Source organism: Protobothrops mucrosquamatus, unplaced genomic scaffold (genome assembly GCF_001527695.2).
Source record: "Protobothrops mucrosquamatus isolate PMUCROS unplaced genomic scaffold, P.Mucros_1.0 scaffold344, whole genome shotgun sequence".
NCBI lineage: Eukaryota > Metazoa > Chordata > Lepidosauria > Squamata > Viperidae > Protobothrops > Protobothrops mucrosquamatus.
The window spans coordinates 229,421-242,268 of NW_015386681.1; the positions used below are offsets into that span (position 1 = coordinate 229,421).

The 12,848-nt window shown below is 45.0% G+C and overlaps 1 protein-coding gene across 1 annotated transcript in view; it reads right to left on the minus strand.

The window, feature by feature from the left end:
• The window catches only part of POLD3 (DNA polymerase delta 3, accessory subunit), a 19,287-nt gene that overhangs the window by 4,022 nt on the left and 2,417 nt on the right, over positions 1-12,848 (minus strand). The window contains exons 2-9 of the mRNA XM_029284050.1: positions 12,287-12,342; positions 10,912-11,014; positions 9,075-9,114; positions 7,946-8,078; positions 5,073-5,340; positions 3,863-3,935; positions 2,349-2,505; positions 1,735-1,856 (exon numbers count right to left, since the gene is read on the minus strand). Of these exons, the coding sequence (XP_029139883.1) occupies positions 1,735-1,856; positions 2,349-2,505; positions 3,863-3,935; positions 5,073-5,340; positions 7,946-8,078; positions 9,075-9,114; positions 10,912-11,014; positions 12,287-12,342 (952 nt within the window). The remainder of the gene's footprint in view (positions 1-1,734; positions 1,857-2,348; positions 2,506-3,862; positions 3,936-5,072; positions 5,341-7,945; positions 8,079-9,074; positions 9,115-10,911; positions 11,015-12,286; positions 12,343-12,848) is intronic.

Sequence of the window (12,848 nt, forward strand, 5' to 3'; positions counted from 1 at the left end):
AAAGCCATGTCTTGAGGGCGCGGCGGAAAGTAAGGAGATCCGGAATCATCCGGATCTCGGGGGGTAGTTCGTTCCAGAGGGTGGGGGCACCCACAGAGAAGGCCCTCCCCCTGGGGGTCGCCAGCCGACACTGTTTGGCCGACGGCACCCTGAGGAGACCCACTCTGTGGGAGCGTACCGGTCTGTGGGAGGGAATCTGTGGCAGAAGGCGGTCTCGGAGATATCCAGGTCCGATGCCATGGAGCGCTTTAAAGGTGGTAACTAACACAACTTTGATGACTTGTGGACTTCAACTCCCAGAATGCCTCAGCCAGCGTGCCTGGCTGAGGCATTTTGGGAGTTGAAGTCCAGGGGGGGTCTTCAAACTTGGCCCTTTGATGACTTGTGGACTTCAACTCCCAGAATTCCTCAGCCAGGCACATCATAATCATAATCATAATCATAATCATCATCATCATCATCAAATTATCAATATCTATACGTGATGGCAGAACATTTCAGGGAAATTATGTATAAATTACTTCCTCTCATTGGTTCTGAATCTCCCACGATGAACTCTGATGGACAAATGCTTTATGTTCTACCACAGCAAGGAAAGGAAAACTATCTGTCCATTTTCCACACTGCTTTTCTGCCTTGGCTGCACGCGTAGCCTTTTGTTCTTCGTCTCCAAAGGGCCTCAGATGCTTAGCAAGCTGGGTGGCCTCCACGCAGACGCAGCTTGGGGAGCCCAGCCCAAGATTTGTGAGGGTTCAAATTGACTTCAAGGGTGGACTGCAAGGGTCGGTGGACCCCATCCTGGCCTCTACTCACTGTCAACGCTGCTAACATCGGACGTTCTTGCTTTGACAACATATGGAGATGCAGCCTTTTTCTCTCTTATGCTTTACTCTTACGAGTTAGATGATACTGGGGGAGGGGGAGGAATGTGATGGGAGTTAAGTTAGACATAACAATATTGTAATAGTGTGTGAATTCAGGGCTTTTGAAATAAGAGATGATAAGGAATGGCAGGGCTGGAGAACCGGAGGGAAGGCCTGCATTTCAAGCTAATTGGAGAATGTGATTTATTTTATGTTCTATTCATATCAACCTGATGCCTGATTTTAATATTGCTAATCAAGTTGATACCTGATTTTACCTAATTGAATAATATTAACATCAACTTTTGATACCTCTGTTGATCAGATACATTCTGCTAGCTCTCCAGAAAAATAGCTGTCTAATTAGCTGCACATTAAGGAGTCTGCTCTGATGTCTGTATAAGAACAGCCCAAGCGACCCTTTGAATGGAAATATTGAAACCGCCGCCTGCCTGTCCATCATGTGGATTGTCAACGCGGCTAACATCGGATGCTCCTGCTTTGACAACATATGGAGATGCAGCCTTTTTCTCTCTTATGCTTTACTCTTACGAGTTAGATGATACTGGGGGGGGGGGGGAAGGAATGTGATGGGAATTAGTTAGACATAACAATATTGTAATAGTGTGTGAATTCAGGGCTTTTGAAATACGAGATGATAAGGAATGGTGGGCTGGAGAACCGGAGGGAAGGCCTGCATTTCAAGCTAATTGGAGAATGTGATTTATGACTGTGAACTGGAGGAGGGAATTGTGCTTTGATACAATGTGCTCAGGGGGGGAGGGGAATTCAGATTTTGGCTTCGATTGTGTTAGTGACAATGCCTCGAAGTTCTTTGAAGAGTTTCATCTGTCGGAACCAGGACACTCACCTTCCTCATCGCTGCTGCTGTCTGACCGGGGTGGTTTGATCCGACGCCTTTTCTTCTTCAAGCGTCCGGCTCCTTTCTCCTCCTCTTCCTCCTCCTCCTCCTCCATGTCTGCCCTCTTTGCTCTGGGAGAAAGAGAGATCAGCTTCGACAAAAAGGACAGAAAACGAAGAGTTTTGCCCAAGGCAAACAACTTAAAACAACTCATTTAGTGACCGTCTGAAGTTACGACGGCACTGGGGGAAAAAGAGACCGATGACCTTTGGGGGCACCACCGTCGCAGCATTCCCCAGAGTCCTGTGATCATAATCCGGATGCTCGGCAACTGGTTCGTATTTATGACAGTTGCAGTGGCCCGTGGTCCCGTGATCCCCCTTTTGCGACCAGAAAGCCAATGGGGGAAAAGTCAGACTCGCTTAATGACCGTGTTATTAATTTAACACCTGCAGGGATTGGCTGAACGACTGTGGCAAGAGAGGTCGTAAAATGGGGCAAAGCGCGCTTAACAAACGTCCCGTTTAGCGACACCGGCATACGTGGTGCGATGAATCGCGCGAATGACTGAAGCGGGCCAACCCTTTGCAGCCTTGTCACCGAGAAAAACGCAAACCCACTACCTTCTCTTCTCCCTCGGCTGCCCTCTGGCCGGCTCGGCCTCCTTGCTGGGCTTCTCATGAGAAGGAGGAGACTTTGAGTCCGTGGAAGGAACGGCTGGCTTGGCCACGGATCGCTCCTCCTTCTGTTGCTCCGGCTCAGGACTGGCTTTGCCTGCACCTGAAAGGAGAAGATGGGAAAGCTAACAGAACAGAACAGAATTACAGAATAGAATAGAATTACAGAACAGAATTACAGAATAGAATAGAACAGAATTACAGAATAGAATTACAGAATAGAATTACAGAATAGAATAGAATTACAGAATAGAACAGAATAGAATTATAGAATAGAATTACAGAACAGAATTACAGAATAGAATTACAGAATTGAATTACAGAATAGAATAGAATAGAATTACAGAACAGAACAGAATAGAATTATAAAATAGAATTACAGAATAAAACAGAATAGAATAGAATTACAGGATAGAATTATAGAATAGAATTACAGAATAAAACATAATAGAATAGAATTACAGAATAGTAGAATAGAATTACAGAATAGAATAGAATTACAGAATAGAACTGAATAGAATTACAGATTAGAATAGAATTACAGAATAGAACAAAATTACAGAACAGAATTACAGAATAGAATAGAATAGAATCTGGAAGGGACCTTAAGAGATCTTCTAGTCCAGCCCGCTGCTCAAGTAGGAGAACCTATACCATCTCAGACAAGTGACTGTCTAGCCTCTTCTTAAAAATCTCCAGTGATGAACCACCCACCACTTCTAGTAGCAAGTTGTTCCACTGGTTAATTGTCCTCCCTGTCAGGAAATTCCTCCTTAGTTCTAGGTTGCTTCTCTCCTTGATGAGTTTCCATCCGTTGCTTCTTGTCCTGCCTTCAGGCACTTTGGAGAACAGCTTGACTCCCCCTTCTTTGGGGCAGCCCCTGAGAAACTGGAACCCTGCTATCCTGTCCCCCCCCCCCCCCCCCCCCCCCCCCCCCCCCCCCCCCCCCCCCCCCCCCGTCCTTGTCTTCAACTGCAGCAATTTAATTCAACGGGGCAAGAAAAGTCATAAAATGGGGGCAAAACTCCACAGATTTCTTACACAGCGACATAAATGTTGACCTCAGTTCTGGTCCTAAGTTGACTACCTGTATTTATGACGTTTGCAGTGTCCTGGGTGTGTGTGTGTGCGTGCGTGCGTGTGTCATGTGATCCCCTTTTGCAACTTTCCGACATGCCAAGTCAAAGGAGAAGTCTTACTATCAACAACCAGAATAGAATAGAATAGAATTACAGAATAGAATTACAGAATAGAATTACGGAATAGAATAGAATATTACTATCTTAACAATTGCAACGATTTGCTTAACAAATGTGGCGGGAAAGGTCGTAAAACGGGACAAAACTCACTTAACAACGGTCTTGCTTAGCAACAGAACACGCAGGCTCCATGGTGGTCGTACGGTGAGGACTGCCTAGTACTTACAACGGAAAATAAAGAGAGCAGCTTACCCTCTTTGCTAATGGCAGCTTTCCCAAAGAAGTTATTCAGCGTATTTCCTTTCGCTGGGGCTTTGCTGTTGGTCGTTGAAGCCTAAAAGTAATTAAAAGAAACAATTATAAAAGAGGTAACAATAAAATCCATTAAAAATGCTGCGATGGGCTATGAGCTGCTACCCAGGCAGGCCTTGACTTATGACTGCCAAGCAGCCCAAAATTCCCGTCGTTAAGTGAGACACTTACGTGAGTTTTGTCCCATTTTACGATCTTTTGGCCTCCGTTGTTACGGGGATCGCTGCAGTTGATCAGTTAGTTAAGTGATTTGTTAAGGGAATCACATTGCAACCGTCGTAAATGTGAGACAAGTCGGCAAGCGTCCGAATTTTGATCCTGTGACCGTTGAGGAGGCCACAAAGGTCTCAACTGCGGGAAAACGGTCGTAAGTCCCTTTTTTCAGTGCTTTGAACGGTCGCGAAATGAACCGTCGTGAGTCGAGGACCGCCAGTGTAAAGCCTAAATGTTGTTGCTATGGAGACCCGGATTCAAATCCCGCCTTCAACCATGACGGAAAGGCTGATTTCGAGACCGTCCCACCTCTCAAGGACGTCGCTCGAACGGGACTTGGAAAAAACGTAAGTTAAAGACGACCTGTTTGCTATAGAAGCGTCGGTAGTCCTTGACTTACGGCCACAATTGAGCTCGAAATTTCCGCTGCTCACTGAAACATTTGTGAAGTGAACTTGGCCCCGTTTTACGACCTTCCTCGCCACAGTCACTAAGCGAATCGCCGCTGTGGCTGAGTCACACAGTCATTAAGTGAATCCGGCTTCCCCCCATTGACTTTGCTCGTCGGAAGGTCACAAAAGGGGATCACGTGATGCTGTGACCGTCATAAGCATGAGTCAGTCGCCAAATGGCTCAATTTTGATCGTGTGACAGACACACACACACCCAGGATGCCGCGACCGTCACAAACGCGAGTCAGTCGCCGAGCCTCCGAATTTTGATCACGTGACCCCGGAGGGGCCGCGACAGCCGTTAAGGCTGAAAAAACGGCCGCAAGTCCCTTTTTCCAGGGCCGTTGTAACTTGGAACCATCGCAAGTCGAGGACTTGCCTGTATTTTCTCTAGATTCCGGGTTTTCAAACCGTGGTGGCTTGAAGGTGCCAGCTCCCAGAATTCCCCAGCCAGCCCTGGTCCTTCTGCAAAGTACTGAAGCAGGAAAACCTACCCCGGGGGTCTCTTTGACGTCCAGGTGAGCCTCCTTGTGGCCATTCTTGGGTCTGGGGGCTGGTTTGGCCGCAAACATTCCCAGGATGCCTTTCGCTGGCTGGGTGGGCTGCTTGGACGACGTGCCTGGTGCCTGGCCGTTGAGCACGGGCGCGTCCGGCCCCTTTGTGGTGGGGGGAGGCTGGGGGGGGCCCTGGGCAGGGGTCTCGGCCTGGGAGTCTTCGGCGACAGGCCTGGGGACGGCGGCAGCACAGCAAATGGCACTGAATCTAGCAAGATAAGATAAGATTAGATAAGAAAAGAAAAGATAGGATAAGAAGATAGGATAAGATAGGATAAGATAGGATAGGATAAGAAGATAAGATGATAGGATAAGATAGGATAGTATAGGATAGGGTAAGATAAGAAAATAAGATAAGAAGATAGGATAAGATAGGATAGAATAGGATAGGATAGGATAAGATAAGAAGATAAGAAGATAGATTGGAGAAGATGGATAGATTATATTCAGAATAAATATGGGACTAAAAAGTTCCATTTGGTTTTTGAGTAAATTTTAGAGTATTATTATTGCTAATATTTCATAATAGTTTAATTTTTCTGTTATTTTTAATTATTACTATGATATTATTATTTGTTTATTATTGTGTTTAATTTTAATTTACTTAAATTTATGTAAAAAGGGAGTTAAAGTGTTTTATACATTTGGTAATTTAATAGTTGGTTAATGTTATTTATGATTATTATTTGTTAACCCTGTGAATAGCTCTGGGAAGTGGGGGGGGGGGTTGGGGGTGGGATGGGGGAAAATATTGTAACCTTTATAAAACTTTTAATAAAAAAAAAGAAGATAGGATAAGATAGGATAGAATACAATAGGATAAGAAAATAAGATAAGAGGATAAGATAGGATAGAATAGGATAGGATAAGAAGATAAGATAAGAAGATATGATAAGAAGAAAAGATAAGAAGATAGGATAAGATAGGATAAGCTAAGATAACCTTTATTGTCATTTTTTTTACTGTGGGCACAACGGCACACATCAAAAATGAAATTTAGTGGCCCGCTCTCAAAGTGAAACACATAGATGACACACACCTAAACATACTATGTACAACATGTGTACCAATCCATTTCCTTGGCAGCTGGACTAAATATCATTCCAGATAGTCCTCCGCTTACGACCACCTCTGAGCCCGAATTTCCCATTGTTAAGGGAGACGTTTCAGTGAATTTTGCCCAGTTTTACAACCTTACCACGGTTGTTAAGTGAATCACTGCACTTGTTAAGTCGGCCACACGGTTGTTATTTGAGTCTGGCCTCCCCCCACTGAATTTGCTGGTCAGGAGGTCGCAAAAGGGGATCCAGCTGACCCCGGGAGACTGGGACGGTCATAAGCGTGAGCCAGTCGCCAAGCGTCCAAATTCTGAGCACAGGACCGGAGGGAATGGTGAAACGGTCATAAGGGTGAGAAAAGGGTCGTAAGTCCCTTTTTCCCCTGTATCGTTGTAGCTTGGAATGGTCACTAAATGAGCTGTTGTTAAGTCGAGGACTGCCTGTCAAGTTGGCAGCCACATTGCTGCTGTCAGGAATTAAGGAGAAGCTTCCTGACAGTAAGGACAATCAACCAGCTTACCACCAGAAATCCTGGGCGCTCCATCACTGGAGGCTTTTAAGAAGAGACTGGACAGTCACTTGTCTAAGATGGTAGAGGGTCTCCTGCTTCTATTCTGTATTTCTATTGTGTATTTCTATTGTGTATTTCTATTCTATTCTATTCTTCTATTCTATTCTTCTATTCTATTCTATTCTTCTATTCTATTCTATTCCATTCCATATATTCTATTCTATTCTCTACTTCTATTTCTATTCTATTCTTACCTCCATTCCATTCCATATATTCTATTCTATTCTCTATTTCCTATTCTATTCTATTTTATATTTTTCTATTCTATTCTGTATTTCTATTCTGTATTTCTATTCTATTCTATTCTATTCTTCTATTCTATTCTATTCTTCTATTCTATTCTATTCCATATATTCTATTCTATTCTATTCTCTACTTCTACTTCTATTTCTATTCTATTCTTACCTCCATTCCATTCCATATATTCTATTCTATTCTATATTTCCTATTCTATTATATTTCCTATTCTATTCTGTTCTATTCTCTATTTCCTATTCTATTCTGTTCTATTCTATTCTCTATTTCCTATTCTGTATTTCTATTCTATTCTATTCTCTATTTCCTATTCTATTCTATTTTATATTTTTCTATTCTATTCTGTATTTCTATTCTGTATTTCTATTCTATTCTATTCTAAGAGGAAAAGGACTGACAGCCTGCGCCTGTCTTCAACAATGGAGACAGGGCGGAAAACATCCTGCAGCCAAGAAGGCTCCACACCCATTTACACCACTCAAGTGACCCTCAGGACACAGGTAAAGCTCCAAGTGGCCTCAACGACCCTCTAAAAAGGATGCAAACAACCAGCTGTCTGCAAGGAGTATAAATCCTTCCACTCCCCACCATCCAGAGCTGAAGAAGCTTCTTTGGATGAGAAGCGAAACGCCTTCAAAGAAATAAACAAGAAAGTCCAGTTGCCTCGTGAAAAAAGCACCTTTGGGATAACCAGGACCTGGAATGACGGAGAATCTCCCTAGAAAACTAAGTTCCCTTCCTGCATTGCCACCCCCGGTGCTGCTTCCCCCCCCCCCCCCGGGGTTACTCATGTCAGGCTGTCACGCTTNTGCCCCCCCCGGTGCTGCTTCCCCCCCCCCCCCCGGGGTTACTCATGTCAGGCTGTCACGCTTGCGACGCGTGGCTTAGCCGAATGTCAGCCACGACACCCTGGCCAAGAGCCAACTCACTTGCTGCAGTTCTGGAGATTGGTCTTGAGGATGTCGTAGTCGGTGTTGAAGAGAGGGCTGCTGTCCCTGAGCAGGGCCTTCTGGATGCTGTAGACGTGGACGCTGGCCACCGTGGAGAGCTTGGCTTTCATGGCTGGAAAAGGAGGCAGAAGATAATATAAAAAGGATTATATATTTGTAAAGAACTTAATAGTATTTTGAAAGATTCAAAATATTTGATAAACTTAAGATTGGGATTCTATTTTACTTTTCCAGCTGTGAAGAAGGAAGTATTGACTTAAGATTTTTTTTTTTGAAAGTATTGACTTGAGAGGGAAGAAAGTGAAGGAAAAATTTAAGTGTAAAATGTAAGAAAAAAATTTATATAAAGCTTAAATGTTGAAGGTGGATAGATTATATTTAGAGAAAGTATGGAGTGGATAAATATCATATAGTTTTTTGAGTAGATTTATTGTTTTTACTTATTGCTTTATTAGAGTTAAAGTAGGTATATATTGATTGTATTATGTTTGTTTAGTTAAATTGTAATTTAGATATGGAATGGGATGTGTTTCAATCCTGTATTTGGTTCCGGGAAGTCTAGGGGGGGAAGGGGATTAGGGGAATTATAAAAATTGATGTATTTACATGTTATAGGTAAACAAGAATTGTATTGATAAGAGGAGATGCTCGGCTGGTATACCAAATTGCACTCGAGGAGGTGGTTGGAAAGGAGATGGGATGTAGGTAGGTGGAAAGGAGGAAGGAGGAGAGGTTGTGGGCTAGAGGGAGGAAGGACAGGAAAGTGGATGAGGGTGGAGGCAAGGCGGGGACTGCCGAGCGTTTCTGACAATGTATTGACTTGGATTATTTTTGTTTTCTCTGCTTGTGTATGTAAATGCATCTTATTGTTATTTGTTGTTTAATTATAAAAATCAATAAAATTTTATTTAAAAAAAGAAAAAAAAGAAAAGGAGGCAGAAGGCACGTGAAGACAGGAGGGAAGCTTCCCAAAACAAGTGGGGGAAACGGGGTGATCCCCCTCTCACCTCAGCCCACCTCACAGGGGGGGAAAATGCAACAAAAAAAAAAATACAAAATTTTTTACGTATTTTTCAAAGATGATTTTTGAAGTTTTGTGCAAACTTACCTTCTAGTTTATCTTCTTTCACTACTGCAACCTTATGGTACTGGAAAGAAAAGGCAGCCTATTACTTCAGCAAATATTTGTTCCTGCCCAATATGTCAAGACCGAGGATTAATAGGTCAGGGTTGGCTGCCAGCCTGAGGATGCTCCTGCTGCCTTGTTAACCTCCCAGCCTTTGAATTTTAAACTAAATTAATAATAATAATAATAATAGTAGTAGTAGTAGTAGTAATAATAATAATAATAATAATGATGATGATGATGATGATGATGTTGGAAGGGACCTTGGAGATCATCTAGCCCAACCCCCTGCTCAGGCAGGATACCTATACCATTTCGGACAAATGGCTGTCCAGTCTCTTCTTAAAAACCTCCAGTGTTGGAGCATCCACAGGTTCTGGAGGCAGGTGGTTCCGCTGGTTAATTGTTCTCACTGCCAGGAAGTTTCTCCTTAGTTCTAGGTTGCTTCTCTCCTTGATTAGTTTGAATAGAATAGAATAGAGTTGGAAGGGAGCTTGGAGGTCATCTAGTCCAACCCCCTGCTCAGGCAGGATACCTATACCATTTCGGACAAATGGCTGTCCAGTCTCTTCTTAAAAACTTCCAGTGTTGGAGCAATCACCGCTTCTGGAGGCAGGTGGTTCCACTGGTTAATTGTTCTTACTGTCAGGAAGTTTCTCCTTAGTTCTAGGTTGCTTCTCTCCTTGATTAGTTTGAATAGAATAGAATAGAATAGAGTTGGAAGGGAGCTTGGAGGTCATCTAGTCCAACCCCCTGCTCAGGCCGGAAACCCTATACCATTTCAGACAAATGGCTGTCCAGTCTCTTCTTAAAGACTTCCAGTGTTGGAGCATTCACCGCTTCTGGAGGCAGGTGGTTCCACTGGTTAATTGTTCTCACCTTCAGAAAGTTTCTCCTTAGTTCTAGGTTGCTTCTCTCTTTGATTGGTTTCCATCTGTTCCTTCTTGTCCTGCCTTCCTTCAGGCGCCTTGGAAAATAGCTTGACTGCCTCTTCTTTGGGGCAGCCCCTGAGATACTGGAACACGGCTATCATGTCCCCCCTCGTCCTTCTCTTCATTAAACTAGACATCCCCAATTCCAGCAACCGTTCCTTCTATGCCAGTGGTGGCGAATCTATGGCACAGGTGCCAGAGGCATCACTCAGAGCCCTCTCTGTTGGCACGCGCCAACGCCACCAGCAGCAGGTCCATCAGGCCGCCACTGCCACCCGGAGCAGGAGCCCCGCCCAGCACAAAGGAGGCGAAGCAACCGACTAGCAAGCTCGAGTAGAGATGGTAGAGCAGAGGTCCCCAACCATGGTCGATTGGTGGACTGGAAGAAAAGGGAGGGGGAAGCATTTTACATGCGTGCATGGAGCCGTGAGCACACAGGTGCTGCAAATGGGGCGGGGCTAGTGCCTGCGTGATACTAACCCTGCCCCGTTCTTGCATGGTGCAGCGCCTTGTATCTGCACCCCACGGCACAGCCGTTTTTGCGCCTTGCAGCACGGCGGCCCATTTTTGCACCCCCCCGGTTTTTGTGTGTCAGAGGCGGCACTCAGAGGTGCCTCCCTGCCCCGCCCCCCCATGAGGGCACCACAATGCTGATGCGGCCCTGGCACTTTGCGATAAATAAGTGGGTTTTGGGTTGCGATTTGGGCACTCGATCTTTAAAAGGTTTGCCATCACTGACATAGGTCATCTGAATTACACGTTTTCTGGACCTGGGTAGAACTAATTCTCAGGGAAGCAATTTAAGCTTGCAATTCCAGGTTTAAACTGCCACTCCGGCTACCAAGTTTAAATCCAAATGTCGAATGCCAGAGAAAGTTCTGACTTACGGTGTGCCCGTTCTGAACGAGGTTCCCTGCCAGTAAATAGGTGACGTGCAACTGGGCCCCCGCGTTCTCCTTCCGCTTCCTCTCTATGTAATCGTATAACATTCTGTAAAAAAAAAGAGCGCAAAGACTAGAGGTTAAAATAGACAATTTTGGAATTTTTCAGTAACTGTCCCCTGAAAAACTAAACGGAGCACATGTCGTCCAAATTAAGCTGTGCTGCTATAAACAGCTATAAATGAAAAGCGGTTTGGTCAAGACAACAAGCTAGAAAGCAGGAAACAGTGAGTTCTAGTCCCACCTTAGGCACGAAAGACAGCTGGGTGACTTTGGGCCAATCACTAGGAGACGGTGAGTTCTAGTCCCACCTTAGGCATGAAAGCCAGCTGGGTGACTTTCCTCCAATCACCAGGAGACGGGGAGTTCTAGTCCCGCCTTAGGCATGAAAGCCAACTGGGTGACTTTGGGCCAATCACCAGGAGATGGTGAGTTCTAGTCCTGCCTTAGGCAAGAAAGCCAGTGGGTGATTTTGGGCCAATCACCAGGAGACAGTGAGTTCTAGTCCTGCCTTAGCCATGAAAACTGGCTGGGAGACTTTGGGCCAATCACCAGGAGACGGGGAGTTCTAGTCCTGCCTTAGGCATGAAAGCTGACTGGGTGATTTTGGGCCAATCACCAGGAGATGATGAGTTCTAGTCCCGCCTTAAGAAAGGAAAGCCAGCTGGGTAACTTTGGGCCAATCACCAGGAGACGGTGAGTTCTAGTCCCGCCTTAAGACAGGAAAGCCGGCTGGGTGACTTTGAGCCAATCACCAGAAGGCGGTGAGTTTTAGGCCCGCCTTAGGCATGAAAGCCGGCTGGGTGACTTTGGGCCAATCACCAGGAGACAGTGAGTTCTAGTCCTGCCTTAGGCATGAAAGGGAACTGGGTGACTTTGGGCCAATCACCAGGAGACGGTGAGTTCTAGTCCTGCCTTAGGCATGAAAGGGAACTGGGTGACTTTGGGCCAATCACCAGGAGATGGTGAGTTCTAGTCCCGCCTTAGGCATGAAAGCCGGCTGGGCGACTTTGATCCAAAAGGCCACATTTATGACAGTCACAGCATCCTGGGGTTGTGTGATCCCCTTTTTGCAACCTTCCGACAGTTGGAAAGCTAGATTCACGTAACAACTGTGTGACTAACTTAACAACTGCAGTGATTCCTAGCAAGTGTATCAAGAAAGGCTATAAAATGAGGCAAAACTTACTTAACAACAATCTCACTTAGCAAGAGCAGTTTTGCGCTCAATTGTCGTCATAAATCGAGGACTACTTGTATCAGAGATGAGTAGTAGTCTGGACTACTACCGTAAGTACAGACGAGAGAGATCAATACTTACTGCTTGGCCTGATTCACATGAACTCCCAAGGTAAAGCTCAGCCATTTATACGTTACCTGCAAAGCAACGCATATCACTATTTTAACCAAAACGCCAAAAGCCGCCACAGAATGAACCTCCATCGCTGCAATAATCCCGGAGTTGGGAAGAGTCCTGGAGTCCCCTAAGATGGACATCTCCAGCCTCTGCTTGAAGACAGAGCTGACACCTGTACAGGTAACTGATGCTACACATATTGTTTCTTCACAATGCAATTCTTCAGAATAGCTTGCTGGACCTCTGGGCTGACTTTTGGGGGAGCCACAAACCTCGGCTGGAGAAAGTGGGTTTGCAGACAAATATGTAGGTATAAATAAAATTACTATATACCGTATTTATCGGCGTATAACACGCACTTTTTCCCCCTGAAAATAGGGGGCAAATGATGTGTGCGTGTTATACGCCGATATACGGCCAGCCCGGGTAAATTCGGCCATATTCTTCAATACGGGCCGGCCCCAGCAGTTCCCCTCTCCTCTTTGTGTGTGTGTGTGTGTTTGTCTCTCTCTCTCTCTCAATTCTC